The 16,098-nt window shown below is 48.4% G+C and overlaps 1 protein-coding gene across 1 annotated transcript in view; it reads left to right on the top strand.

Annotated features, from left to right (window-relative positions):
- Positions 1-15,677, top strand: part of LOC311232870 (putative ribonuclease ZC3H12C) — a 41,733-nt gene extending 26,056 nt beyond the window's left edge. The window contains exons 2-6 of the mRNA XM_084319701.1: positions 4,880-6,090; positions 6,350-6,489; positions 8,165-8,399; positions 11,971-12,077; positions 12,723-15,677. Of these exons, the coding sequence (XP_084175827.1) occupies positions 4,949-6,090; positions 6,350-6,489; positions 8,165-8,399; positions 11,971-12,077; positions 12,723-14,335 (3,237 nt within the window). The 5' untranslated portion in view covers positions 4,880-4,948 and the 3' untranslated portion in view covers positions 14,336-15,677. The remainder of the gene's footprint in view (positions 1-4,879; positions 6,091-6,349; positions 6,490-8,164; positions 8,400-11,970; positions 12,078-12,722) is intronic.
- Positions 15,678-16,098: the final 421 nt, after the last annotated feature.

Genomic DNA, 16,098 nt, shown 5'->3' with positions numbered 1-16,098 from the left:
CGTAGGAGTGGAAATTGAGACCATGTTTCCGGATGACCAAGGGGGAGCAGAGCATGTAGATTGTGAAGAGGAGTGGACCAAGAACGGAGCCCTGCGGCACACCTTGGTTGGTTGACTGGGGCAGGGGTGGAGGTGGAGTTGGAGTTGGAGATGGACTGTTTTCGGTCAGTGAGGTAGGACTCGAACCAGGTGAGAGCGGTCCCCGTAACACCCAGGTGGTCAGAGAGAGGCGGTTGAGGAGAATGGAGTGGGAGACCGTGTCAAAGGCCGCAGATTGATCCAGGAGGATGAGGAGGCTGATGTGACCGGAGTCGGAGGCAATGAGGAGGTCGTTGGTGACCTTGGTGAGGGCAGTCTCGGTGCTGTGGTGTTTCCTGAAGCCAGATAGAAAGGGTTCATAGAGCTCAATATATAACGTATGAAGTATATCACAGCTACATACCTTATGCTGCACTGCACCTTATGTGTATACTGTATACTTACTTCACCAGAACATATATTTAGCATTTTTTTTTATTATATATTAGATTTCAGATTATTAGATTATATATATATATATTATTTGTAACTATATTTATTGTAGGGCAAATATAATTAGAGGGCATACACACCATCATCTTGCACCTTGACCTTTTTACACTGCCTACTTGCCCTTATGCGCATGTCCAGAGTTAATTATATCGTTATATTGTTTACACTGCCTATTTTCTATTATATTTTTATTTTTACTTCTACACTGTATCAAAAAGCAGGGTAGCCGGACCAGCACTCACAGGCTCAATGTTTTTTAATGGCAGCCTGAATAAATAGCAGACATGTTTCGAAACATGTCTGCTATTTATTCAGGCTGCCATTAAAAAACATTGAACCTGTGAGTGCTGGTCCGGCTACCCTGCTTTTTGATATACTGAACTTTATGGGATTACAGCACCCAGTGTGAGAACTTGTGAGCGCGGTCTAACTTGACTATACTTCTACACTGTACAATCATTTTTACGACCTGTATCATGTCTCCTAACTGTACCCCCCCTCCCCTCTCCCCCATGTTGGTATGATGCCTGAATTTACCCAAGGGGATCAATAAAGGAATATCTTATCTTATCTTTTCCAGTATAGCATCCAGCTTTTCCCCCTCATCCTCCTCTCTGCCACCACCTCTAGTTTGACCAGTTGGACTCTCACTAGGGAGCTAGCCTTCCTCACCAGCTTGTTCAGTTTGTTGGTGTCCCTTGAGTAAATGTATGACTATAAAACATGTCTATTTTTAAAGTGTCAGAGAGGGTCTTGCCAGGACCATAACCTGCTTTCTCCTCATCTCTAGATGGGGGTCACACAGGGGTCAAGGTGCTTTTTGAGACTCTTTGTTAGTCTGGAAGAGGCTCCGATGGCAGAACAGGGTTGAGCTGAAGCACCTGAGAGCAGAACAGAGTTCACCTTCAAACGCATCCACCACCACAGGTTCTCACAAGCACCATGACTCACCGTGGGGCGTGTGTGTGTGTGTGTGTGTGCGCACAACAATAGGAGGTTTTCAGCCTGTTCACCATGGTAGGTCCATTGTTGTGGTTGGGATGCGTGGCGGTGGGGGGGGGGGGGGGGGGCACAGTCAGGCACACGTAAGCCCCTCCCGAGTCCTCTCCCCTGCCAGACCTTTGTGTGTGTGTGTGTGTGTGTGTGAGGGGAATGGCTGAATGAACGCCACAGCCTCTGTCTTGGCATTTGGAAGGGGAAATGCTTTCAACAGCTGTAGCTTAGCAACGGTAGCCGGGCCATGTTGCTAGGCAGCCCCGTTTCATAAAATGCATGCCCAGCCCACCCTCACCCCCCCCCCCCCTCCTGGTCTCTTTGGTCACTTTCAGTTTCATCGTCAGAACGGAGGGTTTAGAGGTGGATGACTGTCTCGGGCTTCAGGGTGTGTGATATGTGAGGACTTTGAGCTTTGGAGAGCTAACCAATATACCCCTCCAGGATGGTAGTGTACCTACAAAATACACTTGTATGATCTTTTTTGCACAAGAGATTATGTAGGTAGGTGACAAGAGATTATACATGTTATGCAATGCTGTCCAGTGTATACTTGTTGTTACACTGTTAGTTACAAAATGTTATAAAGGTTATTGCTTAAAGAGGCAGTTCACACAAAATAATAAACAGTGTTATCTACCCAATACCCATCCAGATAGTTTTGCTGTGATTCTCCTAGTTTGGGAGATACCTGCTGTAGAGATACCTGCTGTAGAGATACCTGCTGTAGAGATGTCTGCTGAAGAGATACCTGCTGTAGAGATATCTGCTGTAGAGATACCTGCTGTAGAGATGTCTGCTGTAGAGATGTCTGCTGTAGAGATGTCTGCTGTAGAGATACCTGCTGTAGAGATGTCTGCTGTAGAGATATCTGCAGTAGAGATGTCTGTGTAGAGATGTCTGCTGTAGAGATACCTGCTGTAGAGATGTCTGCTGTAGAGATACCTGCTGTAGAGATATCTGCTGTAGAGATATCTGCTGTAGAGATATCTGCTGTAGAGATACCTGCTGTAGAGATACCTGCTGTAGAGATACCTGCTGTAGAGATATCTGCTGTAGAGATATCTGCTGTAGAGATACCTGCTGTAGAGATATCTGCCGTCAATACAATGGAGCTGAATGGCACTCTGCTTCTGGGCTCAACGCACCAAAAGAAAAGACTTGAAAAAGCGATGCGATGTCTCTTTCCAGAAGTCATGACCTAGTTCCTCAGGATTATACCTGGTTGTGAACAGCTTCTACTGTAGTACATCCCCATTCATTATTGTGGGAGTGTAAGTGTAGTGTCTCTCTCATCTCGATGATTTCTGGAAAGACTCATTGCTTTTGAGTATGTCTTTGGTGCTTTGAGCGACACAAGCCGAGTGCCGTTCAGCTCCATCGTATCGGAGTGACAGCAGACACCTACACGCCACGGCAGATATCTCCAGAACTCAGAGAATTGCCCCAAAACTCTCTGGATGGGATGGATAGATATCACTCCGGGGAAGGAGGACAATGTTTCTTATATTTATTTATTATTTTTGGGTGAACTGCCCCTTTAAACTAAATTAGGTTTCTACTATTTAGTTGAAACTAAGACCAGTCAGAATCTGGGCTCTCCTTGACTTAAGAAATTCTTAGTCAACTAATAGTCATATGATTTTGTCGACTTTGGGGGGGAAAGCATAATAATCGACTCCCTAATTGACTAACAAGGTTTCGTTCTACAACTAACACAAACCCATTAATCAATCCACGATCTCCTAAGAAGAGGCGGACATGATCACAAGGCCGTTATATCACAAGACCTTTTACTTATATTAACCCTTCCACTGCCGCACTACCAAACGGTTAACCCTTTCACTGCGACAATACACAGATGGTTAACCCTTTCACTGCCACACAACAGCCGGTCGGTTGTGTGATAGTAAAGGGTTAACCTTCTGTCGTATGGCAGTGAAAGGGTTAATCCTCCACCGAGTTTCTTGGCGAAAAGTTATGTTACCGTTTTTTTGGAATCAAGCTAAATCTTTGAGCCTGATTGGATTAGCTGAAGCTGATGTTTCTCTCTCTCCTTTTTAAAAATGCAGCGAGTTGATTGGCTCCTTGGCCCTCAACTTATCAGAGTGACTCTACCCCCTATGGGAGGAACCATATGGACCTAAGTTGGGGGTGTGAGCTAACGGCTGGGTGTGTGTGTGTGCGCGCGCGCGTGTGTGTGTGCAGTGGCTTGGCCCTTATAAACCACGCCGGGAGCAAGGCGGAAAGAGCGGGAGTCCATTAATTAGAGTCGGGGGGCCAGGGAGCCAGCGGGTCTTTGTCTTGGCCCTTACTGGGGCACCGCCCCGGGTCAGGCAGAGATGCAGGCTAAATGTAAACAACATTGGGACCAGAGAATGAGATTCTCCTAGGATAACACCTGCGATGGGGCAGATTCTCCTAGGATAACACCTGCGATGGGGCAGATTCTCCTAGGATAACACCTGCGATGGGGCAGATTCTCCTAGGATAACACCTGCGATAGGGCAGATTCTCCTAGGATAACACCTGCGATGGGGCAGATTCTCCTAGGATAACACCTGCGATGGGGCAGATTCTCCTAGGATAACACCTGCGATAGGGCAGATTCTCCTAAGATAACACCTGCGATGGGGCAGATTCTCCTAGGATAACACCTGCGATGGGGCAGATTCTCCTAGGATAACACCTGCGATGGGGCAGATTCTCCTAGGATAACACCTGCGATGGGGCAGATTCTCCTAGGATAACACCTGCGATGGGGCAGATTCTCCTAGGATAACACCTGCGATAGGGCAGATTCTCCTAGGATAACACCTGCGATAGGGCAGATTCTCCTAGGATAACACCTGCGATGGGGCAGATTCTCCTAGGATAACACCTGCGATGGGGCAGATTCTCCTAGGATAACACCTGCGATGGGGCAGATTCTCCTAGGATAACACCTGCGATAGGGCAGATTCTCCTAGGATAACACCTGCGATGGGGCAGATTCTCCTAGGATAACACCTGCGATGGGGCAGATTCTCCTAGGATAACACCTGCGATAGGGCAGATTCTCCTAGGATAACACCTGCGATAGGGCAGATTCTCCTAGGATAACACCTGCGATAGGGCAGATTCTCCTAGGATAACACCTGCAGATTTTCCTCCCGTTGAGATAATATCTTTGGTTGTTGTCTGCCTGTGACAAATATTGACTATTTGCAAATTCTCACTAATTTGGGTAAGACGTGTTTCTTTTTTACGTGTTCCGTCTATCCTTCCTTCACCCCAGCAGACTGATTGATACCCCTCCTCTGTTTCTCTCTCTCTCTCTCCCCCCCCTCTCCCCCCCCCCCCCCCCCCCCCCCAGGCATCCATGAGACAGGCCCTCTGAGCAGGGAGCGGTCAGCCCAGCGCGCTGGATGTCTGTGACGGACCCATGGGCCTGAAGGACCATGTGGAGGATGGAGCAGGCCACATCCTCGACCTGGGGCCGGATTTGGAGTACCTCCACATAGAAGGGGCCGACCGGCAGGCTGGCGGCGCCATGGAGGAGGAGGACGAGGAGAGTTCCCGGGCCCCCGGGGAGGTGGAGGAGGAGAGCGCTGGGTCCGACATCGAGCCCGAACCCGGTTCCGGCCCTGACCCGGACGGAGGAGAGTGCGGATCGGTTCAGAGTAAGAACGGCCACCAACCGTTGTGCCGGGCGCAGTGTGTGGATTTGGGGACAGAGGGGCCTCCCGAGCCCTTAACCGGCCTCCCATCCGACCCCCCCTCCAAACCTTCATCTGAGCCCCCCTCCGAACCTTCATCTGAGCCCCCCTCCGAACCTTCATCTGAGCCCCCCTCCGAACCTTCATCCGAGCCCCCCTCCGAACCTTCATCCGAGCCCCCCTCTGAACCTTCATCCGAGCCCCCCTCCAAACCTTCATCCGAGCCCCCCTCCGAACCTTCATCCGAGCCCCCCTCCGAACCTTCATCCGAGCCCCCCTCCGAACCTTCATCTGAGCCCCCCTCCGAACCTTCATCCGAGCCCCCCTCCGAACCTTCATCCGAGCCCCCCTCCGAACCTTCATCTGAGCCCCCCTCCGAACCTTCATCTGAGCCCCCCTCCAAACCTTCATCTGATCCCAAACCCAGCGCTCCATCCAATTCCCCACCCGAGTGCCCATGCGAGCCCACCACCACCCCGACCGCCCCTCCTCCGTCAGCCCCGGCATCAGAGTGCGTCTCCGGGGGGGTGGCCGGGCCAGGCTCTAGTGCGAAGGAGTACCAGGCCAAGCTGGACTTCGCCCTGAAGCTGGGCTACTCCGAGGAGACGGTGCGGCTGGTCCTGATCAAGCTGGGCCCGGACACCCTCATCAATGACATACTGGGAGAACTGGTCAAACTGGGCACCAAGTCCGACGGCGAGCACGTCACTGGGTTGATGACCTCCTCCACCTCCTCCTCCTCCTCCTCCTGCAGCTGTTTGGACTCCATGGAGGGCCAGAGGTCGGACTCGCCCTGTACAGCGGACCTGCTGTCCGACCAGGACAACCTGAGACCGATCGTAGTGGACGGCAGTAACGTAGCCATGAGGTGAGGAGCCACAACACACAAACCACATCTATGAACCTTTGTGAATACGTCTGCCGCTGGTCTCGGTTTATGTTGTTGAATATTGCCTTGACACACACTCCGTTATATCATGAGCCAGTTGAACCGTAATTGGCAGATTGAGTCAGAATTAATTATCGTTAAAGAGACATTATTAGCTTTTATTCACAGCTCCCTCGAATGAACCCAGATGGTTTATTTGTCATCTAACACCTGCTGCCTCCTCCCCTGTCGACCATAGCCATGGAAATAAGGAAGTGTTCTCCTGCCACGGCATCCAGCTGGCCGTCGATTGGTTCTTGGAGCGGGGTCACCATGACATCACAGTGTTTGTGCCCGCCTGGAGGAAAGAGCAGTCCCGCCCAGATGCCCCCATAACAGGTCAGTGCAACAGGTCGGGACAGCTCTGGTTACAATAACAAATGATCTCGGGATTAATACTGATGCCGGCAGAGTCTCTGTTCTGGTTCTTTTGGACTTGAACGCTGCATTCGACACGCCCGATCATAGCATTCTAATAAACCGCTTGGATTATCTGATTGGTTTCAAACATATCTCACAGAGCAAAAATTCTATTGTTAGTTTAGGAGATTTAGTGTCTGAGAAACGAGACTTGACTTTTGGTGTTGCACAAGGAAGCTGTCTTGGTCCACTCCTTTTTTCACTGTACATGCTACCACTAGGTGATGTCATCAGAAAACACAATATCAACGTTCAGTTATGCTGATGATGATACACAACTATACATTTCTGTTGAGCCCGAATTACACTAATGCTCTATGCTCTGTCGGCAGTTGATAAATGGATGAGCAATAATATTATTAAACTAAATGAGGATAAGACATAAATACTCTTTTAATTGGCCCTAAAGCCAAAAGGGATGCACTAGGCTAGGAAATCTGGCTCTACAAAAGAAGTAACAAGCTTAGGTGTTATTTTAGACTTTAAAATGTTTGTTTTAAAACACACATAAATAAAGTGACCAAGAGCATTCTTCCATTAAGAAATATTGCCAAAGTCTGGCTGTTTTTAACCCAACAGACGCTGGTTCATGCTTTTATTTCAAGCCGGTTAGATTATTGTAATGCTCTTTTAACTGGTCTCTCTAAAAGATCTATGGAGAAACTACAGTTAATCCAAAATGCTAGACTTCTAACAAGAATATTACACCTGTTTTAGCTACATTGCACTGGCTTCCTATATCCTTTAGAATTGTCATTTTATGTGCCAACTCGATCTCTTAGATTGACTACAGCTGGCCTTCCCATTTATATAAAAAAAATAAACGAATTTATATAAAAAATGTAAATAAAAAAAGCAGTGAGTGCTTTCAGCTACTATGCCTTTTGCCTCTGCTGTCGGTGTGTGGATGGGTAAAATGTGAGGAACAAAACTGTGAAGTGCTTTGAATAAAAGCTGCTATATAAATGCACCATTTACATTACACACACACACCAAGTACACAAAAGATCAGCTGTAATTACCTTTCCACTAAGTAACCCTCCATTAAACGTAAACTTAATTGTTTAAAAAAAAATAAAGCTCTAAAATGCAGAAAAAACAAATCTTTAAAATCTCTACTATGACTGCTTAGATGCGGTTCAGCTGTTTGATTTCCGTGTAGTTCTCAACAAAACACCATTTTAACTAGGGATGCACCGATCTGACTGTTTCAGTCCCGATACCGATACCTGGGCTTTGGGTATCGGCCGATACCGAGTACCGATCCGATACCCATTGTTCAATTAATAAACTGTATGCCTCACTGTGTGGAAGAGACTGGGATCATTCTTTTGCGCAAGGCCACATCAGGCTTGACATAAAACATTACTTTCCTAACTTGGTGAAACAAAATGTAACAAATTAACACATAGATATAAATGTCATCTGTACATATATATATATTTTGCAGTACAATTTATTGAATAAAGCATAAAAAAAACAATAATAATAATAATAGCATTCTCCAATGCCCGATCTAGCTATTTTAGTCATGTCGGGCCGATATCGACATCGGATCGGTGCATCCCTAATTGTAACCCGCCCCTCCCAACAGACCAGGACGTCCTGCGGCGCCTGGAGAAGGAGAAGGTCCTGGTGTTCACGCCCTCGCGCCGCGTGCAGGGCCGCCGCGTCGTCTGCTACGACGACCGCTTCATCGTCAAGCTGGCCTACGAGTCCGGGGGCGTCATCGTCTCCAACGACAACTACCGCGACCTGGCCAACGAGAAGCCAGAGTGGAAGAAGTTCATCGACGAGAGGCTCCTCATGTACTCCTTCGTCAACGACAAGTGAGGAGGGGGGAGGGAGGGAGGGGGGAGGGAGGAAGGAAGAAGTTCATCGACGAGAGGCTCCTCATGTACTCCTTCGTCAACGACAAGTGAGGAGGGAGGAGGGGGGAGGGAGGGGGGAGGGGGGAGGAAAGAAGTTCATCGACGAGAGGCTCCTCATGTACTCCTTCGTCAACGACAAGTGAGGAGGGGGGAGGGGGGAGGGAGGAGGGGGGAGGGAGGGAGGAGGGAAGAAGTTCATCGACGAGAGGCTCCTCATGTACTCCTTCGTCAACGACAAGTGAGGAGGGGGGAGGGAGGGAGGAGGTAGGGAGGAAGGAAGAAGCTCATAGACGAGAGGCTCCTAATATACTCCTTCGTCAACGACAAGTGAGGAGCAGGGTTCGCTCAAGGTCCTGACCATGAAGTGCTTAACACATCCAGTGCCATTAACGTAGATCTACGTTTCTGTTTCATTATTTATTTTATCCGCTATTGCCATTCATAATCCATCGAGGCACCTTGTGCAGGCTGTCCTGAATGTGTCTGAGATCGCAAACGGCCAATACCGCCGCCTAACGCCTTAATCTAATGAATCGCATTTTAATCGCATAACTATTTTATGCCTGATATTTTATATTCCTAATAATCATATTTCAAATTGCATGTGTCCGGATGGCAGAATTCAGTACTGTATCTACAAAACCTTCTGTTTAAACATCTTCCCTTTATTCATTTGCTTTTTTAGATTTTTCAGGTCTGATAAATGTTAGCATGGTGTTATTCAGTCAAAAAAAAATATATATATATAATTGAATTGATATTCTCATTTGGTTTATTACAATTTACTCAAGCCTATAGTAACAGACACAGTATTTCTGACACTGGGAATACGAGATCCATAGATGTCCCTAGAATCAGATACCAAGAACATGCAAATGGACCATATTAAAAAAGAAAATCTGTTAGCTCAATGCTCCCCCTGCCCCCTCCAATAGACCACTGGCGCAAGGTACAATCGATGGTATCTAAGTTTGTCTGGAATAACAAACGCCCGAGAATCAAAAGGGCTACTACTCAACGTAGGAAACAAGATGGGGGCCTCGCAATCCCTGATTTTAAACTGTATTTCTGGTCCTTTTCACTGAGACCTTTGATGTGCTGGCTAGACCCTGTAGAGGCTGTATCGTGGCGCTCCTTAGAAGCGGCGGCGGTGTCTCCGCTAAGATTACAGGATGTAGTGTACTCCACTGTCTCTATTGCGAAATGCCGGCTGAGGTATGGACCGATCATAACTCACGTGATCCAAACGTGGCGTAATGTACAGAGGTCGTGTGGGGTTAAATGCCCTTGGCACCTGGACTCTCCAATTTTTAATAACCAGCAATTACTTGTTGGACACAAGCCGGTTAATATTCCTCAATGGCAAAGGAGGGGAGTGCATACTCTGGAGGATATTTATGATAAGAACGGCCTCCGTGCGTTTCAGGACTTAAGAGAATTTTATGATCTACCCGGCGAGTCCTTCTTTCTTTACCTTCAACTAAGGTCAGCACTGAGGGCGCATGGCGTACCGTGGGCTCAAGCCTTGCACCCACACCCCTTCCTCAGGCTCATAGTGGACAGGACGACATCCAGAGGGTTTGTCTCCGACTTTTATACGCTCTTAATTCAATCCACGTATAAAAATTTATCATTGGATACAATCTGGCGTGTGGATATACCGGAGTTGGACCCCGAGTTTGACTGGGATGATGTTTGGGCAAATGTGGCATTATCTTCCCGCAACCCCAATCACCAGCAAATTAATTTTAATTATATTCATAGGACCTATCTTACACCTAGGAAGCTATTTGCTATGGGACTGATAACCGACTCTCGGTGCACTTTGTGCTCTCAAAAGGCCACTGGCACTTATATGCATATGTATTGGGATTGCCCACCAGTGGCCCGCTTCTGGAGGTCAATAACGGACAAACTTTCAGATCTGTGTGGCTTAACTATCCCATTCACAGCTGTTACGCTACTCCTGAACGATATAACGACACTACCCGCGTCCGTACAACTGAAAAGGGTTGTCCTAGCGGGCGTCACAGCAGCGAAGAAGCTAATAGCAATGAGATGGAAGGAGCCTGAGAAGCTTACAATGATTAACTGGTCCCTAACTCTATTGGATGTGATTTATCTTGAGATATCCACGGCCCGGGTGATCGGGGTAGGGCAGGCTGGAATTGACCTGTGGTTCGCAGCAGCTGAGAAGGTAAAGACCGCAGTGTGCGGCTGAGCGGGGTTGGGGCGCTTGATCGGGGGGGTCCGGCGGTCTCTGGGGAGGGGGAGGAGGAAATGTCTTGTCTGTCTTGGTTTTTGTCTTGTCCTTCTTAACTTTGACTGGGGGGATTTTAGGGGGGGTTGGTATTTAGCTATTCTGCGCTATATGTCAACTCACATGCCATCTCCCCAAGAGACTAATATTGACAGACTGATTGACCTGTCAACCAACTTGGAGGAAGAATTTCTTTCTTCTTACACTTTACCTTCTGCAAGTTTGGCAGTCTTGAACATGTGTAAGGGACCTAGGCTATCTACAGTAAATCTGCGGCAACACTCTCATAAACAATCTTTTAAGTCACTCCACTTTGTAAAGGTGGGGAAAGGTTGCCATGTTTTGAAGACCCTTTTTGTTATTGAAGTAGCCATCTATATTTGATAGGTTGGACGCTGTTTCTTTTTCTTTTTGTCTTTATAATTTATTATTCTGTATTATTATTGTTTGTTATTCTCCTGTGAAAGTTATGTTTTTTGTTACTGTGGTTATTGTGTTGTCCTGTTTCATGTAATTAATAATAAAAAAATTTGATCAAAAAAAAAAAAAAAAATCTGTAAATGTTTATTCTACGTTTTAATGGAATGAATGAGATAAAAAAAGAAACTTTTTTTTAAATGAATTTTGAGTTAATTTTCATAACGTGATCATTTGCTGTGTAATTAATTAATCTAATTAACGCAATAAACTGACAGCCCTAATTATATTATAATATATATAAAAAATAAAGTCAAGGCCTGGAATTCCTTGAAAATAGCAAAAATTTTAACAAGGTGCTTAAAAAGTCATTGAAATTCAAATCAACCATTTGCATTGAAAGTTTGGGCATTGAAAGTTCATCCATGATAAAATAGTTCTGAATCAAGAAATATAATTATTTTTATCTAAAGTGTAACTAGTTGTCGAAAATTGGTTTTAAGCCATAAATATTGGAATCCAATTTTCTTTTCTATTAAAAAAAACAGCGTTTAAAAGTGAATTGTATCCTTTTAAATGCCCTTTTAAAAAAGGGAAAATAGTAGAGAGAGATCCTGTCGGATATTGATATTGGCAACACTGCAACAGGAGCTATATTTTTCCATGTGTACCTATAATCTCTGCCAGCATTCATCAAGTGTCTCAAAGTTTTCATCGTACGGTCAGTTTCCCCTTACAGATGATTATGAATGAGACCAACATGAGGGTCGTCGTCTCTCATCCTTTCCACCACTCTTCTCTTGTTAACCCCTCTCCCTCCTCTTCCTCCTCCTCTACCTCACCCTGTCCCAGGTTTATGCCTCCCGATGACCCTCTAGGCCGCCATGGTCCCAGCTTGGACAACTTCCTGAGGAAAAGACCCGTCATGCCAGAGCAGAAGAAACAGCCTTGCCCCTACGGTGAGAAGACGGAACACAAGAGTCCCTTAAAGGGGAACACCGCCCAAATTAAGAACTCTTGTGTGTTATTTCCACGGCTTAGGAAAGTTCAGTCGATGTTTGTGAGCGTGAGGTACTCCCTCTCAAAGCCAGAAACCAGAGAAGTAAGAATAGGTATAAAGTCTGGAGCTGCTCCACTGATGATGAATGGGGGAGACTGATGTTCGAATGTTTCCAATGGAATGAGCTTTATTCTATAGTAGTTCTCAGTTCTGAAACAGAAAATGTACTCGTATACTCAGAACGTTCCCCTGGGTTCTCTCGGTGTCACCTTTACCATCTTTGTTGATTTCTTAACTAATATTTTTGGACCGTCTTTGACCATAGGAATAACACACATGAATTCTTAAATTGCCCCGTAGTTCTCCTTTAACTTAAAGTATTGGCTGATGGCAAATACCTGTTCAAATACCAAATCCATTTTGATTGAGATATAATCCACTTCTTTTCATTGCAGAGAACATGTGATGTAAAATGTAGAACATCAGGTTGCTTTGATGTTGCGTGTGCCTCTTCGTATTACATTTGAGCAATTGTGTAAATTGATTCCTTACCTTTAACGCCCGTGATCTAATCCATATCCTCATGTCCTTTCCGCTCCTCAAGGCAAAAAGTGCACGTACGGCCACAAGTGCAAGTACTACCACCCCGAGCGAGGCGCCCAGCCCCAGCGCGCCGTGGCAGACGAGCTGCGCGCCATCGCCAAGACCTGCGCCCCGACCAAGAACCAGGGGGACGCGGGGCTGGTGAAGAGCCACAGCATGCCGGCCGGCGTCGTCGAGGCGAGGAAAGGCGCCACCAAGAGGCAGTCGGACCCGAGCATCCGAGCTCTGTCGTACAGCGATGCCGAAGACAAGCTCCTGGTGAAGGGGAGGGAAGGCCACAAGAACGCCATGTGTAGCAGCAGTAATAGTAACAGCAGCAACAGTAGCAGCAGTAGTAGTAGCGGTAGTGGGAGTATAACCATGTCCCCTGCTCCAGGCGGCCCTCCGTCTGGCCTGAGCCACCCCCAGGAGCAGCCCTCCAGAGCAGGCACGCCTCACGCACTGCCCAACCCCGACCTCTACACCCACCACGAGCCCCCGGACGTGAACTACTACTCGGTGATGAAGGCCTACTCTGGCCTCGGCCTGACCTCCCGCCGGAGCCCCGACTGCCGCTTCCCCAACGACACGGACCTGCGGCTGGGCTCGGCCGGCTCCGCCAGCTCCGACTGCGGCAGCGAGAGCAGCGTGAGCTGCTGTGGCAGCAGCTGTGACTCGTATGGCGAGAGGGCGTGTCCCGGGTGCCCCCCTCCTCCGGACCCCTCGTTGGACGACGGCCTCCATTACGGCAATCCCCACGGTCGCCTCTATCGCCATCATCACCCCGCGGCCAATCACGAGTCGCACGTCCTCTACCCCCCCGCCGATTACAGCAATATCCCGCACGGCCACGCCCCTAACTCGTGCCTACACAGCTACCACCTGAGCCTGGCGCGCGGGCAAACCTATGCCCATGAGCCGCCTCCGGACGCGCCGCCGAAGCGTCCTCTGTACCCCTTGCCGCCCCACCTCCAGCACCAGCCCCTGGGCACCCGGTCCAGCTGCCCCGGTGACTACCCCTCCCTGCCCCAGACCAACCCCCATCCCCCCGGGTCCCCCCTGGGCCGCTGCCTGGCCCCTACGCGGGTAGAGAGCGTGTCGGACTCCCTTCTGTACGAACACCATCTGCACCAGCGGCCCAAGGCGTTCTCCAGCTGGGAGTCGTACTACGGGCAGCCGCCCTCGCAGCCGCGCCGATACGAGCCCACTACTTACCAGAGCCTGCCGGACACCCGCCAGTCGGCCTGGCACGCCGGGCCCTGGGCGCGGGACGGCTACGCCCAGCAGCAGCAGCACCACCACTCCTCTCACCCTGCCCTCCACCCGTCCCCCACTCACTATCTGAACCACCACCCGCCCTCCCACTCCCCTCACCCGCCCCACCCGTCCGGGGGCTCTCTCTCGCCTTACCTGTCCCGGGCCCCCTCCCACGCGCCTCCGACCTACATATCCCACCACCCGGAGCCTCCCGCCCGCGGCCAGTACGGGGACGCCAGGGAGAAGGTGTACGTCAACCTGTGTAACATCTTCCCCTCGGAGCTGGTGAGCCGGGTGATGGGCAGGAGCCCTCACATGACCGACCCCCAGCAGCTGGCGGCGGCCATCTTGGCTGAGAAGGCCCAGACTGGCTACTGAGCAGGACATGTCTTGTGTGAAGCGCTTAGCTTGGTTTTACAGCGGGGCCCGCCTGGGGGCTCGTCCTGGGAGAGTTTATTAACGCTCCTATATTAACGCTATGTAGGACAGCACTGAGGGTTCCTATGGTAACGATCCGGGGGAAATACTTGAGGTCTGTTTGGACCGTCTGTTTTCCGTTTCTCACGTACACACAATTGAACGAGGTCGAGGTTTTAAAGGAAAGGATCGCTGTAGGCGATCCGAACACGCGGCTCCGGTTATGGAGCGTCGGCGGCTGAATCGTTCCACCTTCCGAGGTGAAATGACGCGCGGCCTTCAGCTTGAAAACACGCCCTTGGCTAAATTTGTGAGAATTCTTTTTTCTTATCTTTTTAAGTGCACACTTGTGAGAATCAGAATCGTACCACTACTCGAACTAGTACCTCTCACGATATGTTTTTATCTATTAATTTATTTGGTATTTTTCTTTTTTTCCCATTCAAAGTAGCCATTTCACGAATTTGATCCGTTATACATTCGATTCCCATGGCACTTCTGCCCCTCCGGTCTATCGAATCAAAAAACTTTGCCAATCACCAAGTCAATCTAATCTTAAGAAGGATCTTCTCATTATTTAACCGTTTACCTCCACCATTGCAGAGAAATCTTTTTTTTTGTGTTTATTTTAATTCGGGAATATGCGGATAAGCCCTGTTGTACATTGTTCTTACTTAATCAATCTTTTTGTGCGTCTTGCGGTGGTGTTTTGTGTTTCTCTCACGTTGGTAACAATAGGTGTCTGAGCGCCGCTAGTCTCATTAAAGAGACGGCGTCCATATTCTGGTCAGTCGTAGCCGTAGAGACGGGTGACTCTGTCATGTGTACCTTAGTTTTAGTAAGGGACATCTTTCTCTCACTCTTTCTATCTCTCTCACTCACTGTCTCTCCTCTCACTCTTTCTATATATATCTTTCTCTCACTCTCTCTCTGGCCTTTTATTTTGGGTCAACCCTGGCATCTGCTACAGACGGGGGAACATTCCCACTGTGCAGTAAAAAAAAAATTAAATGTAATGCAAGTATTGTAAATATATTTAATAGACCCCTTCCCCCACCATCACGGATTGGTGCACAGCCGTGTTTTGGCTAAATGCCGTCGTCTGTAGCCGATCCCAGCTGAGTCCACGCTAGACAGAGAAAAACCTTGTTTGATACAAATTGTATCATGAACTAAATCGCTGATGTTATTATACAGTATACACACACACACGCACTCTGTACAGCTGTATCTATCACTGTCAATGTGTTGCGATGAGGATGATGAAGTGCATTGCAAACCTCGGTTATGTTCCTGTCGATGTTCCGACGTTTTATCCTGTGGGGGGGGGGGGGGGGGGGGGGGGAAGAATAGCTACTCCAGACGGTTATTTTCAATGTGTACCGAAAAACAACAGAGGAGTTGTTCGCCTACTATGTTTAGGTATTAATGACGTCTTTATCCGGCTATGGTTTCGAAGGCTGCCTTGGATTCTTAAAAGGGAGCTCCGATGAAACGGTAGGCTGAGAGGATATCGTCTGCTGGTAGTGTAGCCTACCGTACAGCTTGCTGCTTATATATATAACCTGCCCGATTTTATGAAGGAAAAAGAACTAAAAGACGACTCAAGTCAGCGGAGCTGGGAGGGGGGGGGGGGGGGGGGGGTGGTGGTAAGGTTTACGTTCGGGGGGGTTTTAAGTGTCTGAAGTAGTCGAGAGAGATCGCCGTAGCCTACTGTCTTATCA

Source organism: Notolepis coatsorum (assembly GCF_963971535.1).
Source record: "Notolepis coatsorum genome assembly, chromosome: 1".
In the NCBI taxonomy this organism is placed as follows: Eukaryota; Metazoa; Chordata; class Actinopteri; order Aulopiformes; family Paralepididae; genus Notolepis; species Notolepis coatsorum.
Note: the sequence above shows the minus strand (reverse complement) of the source record. Positions and strands in the feature narration are given on the sequence as shown.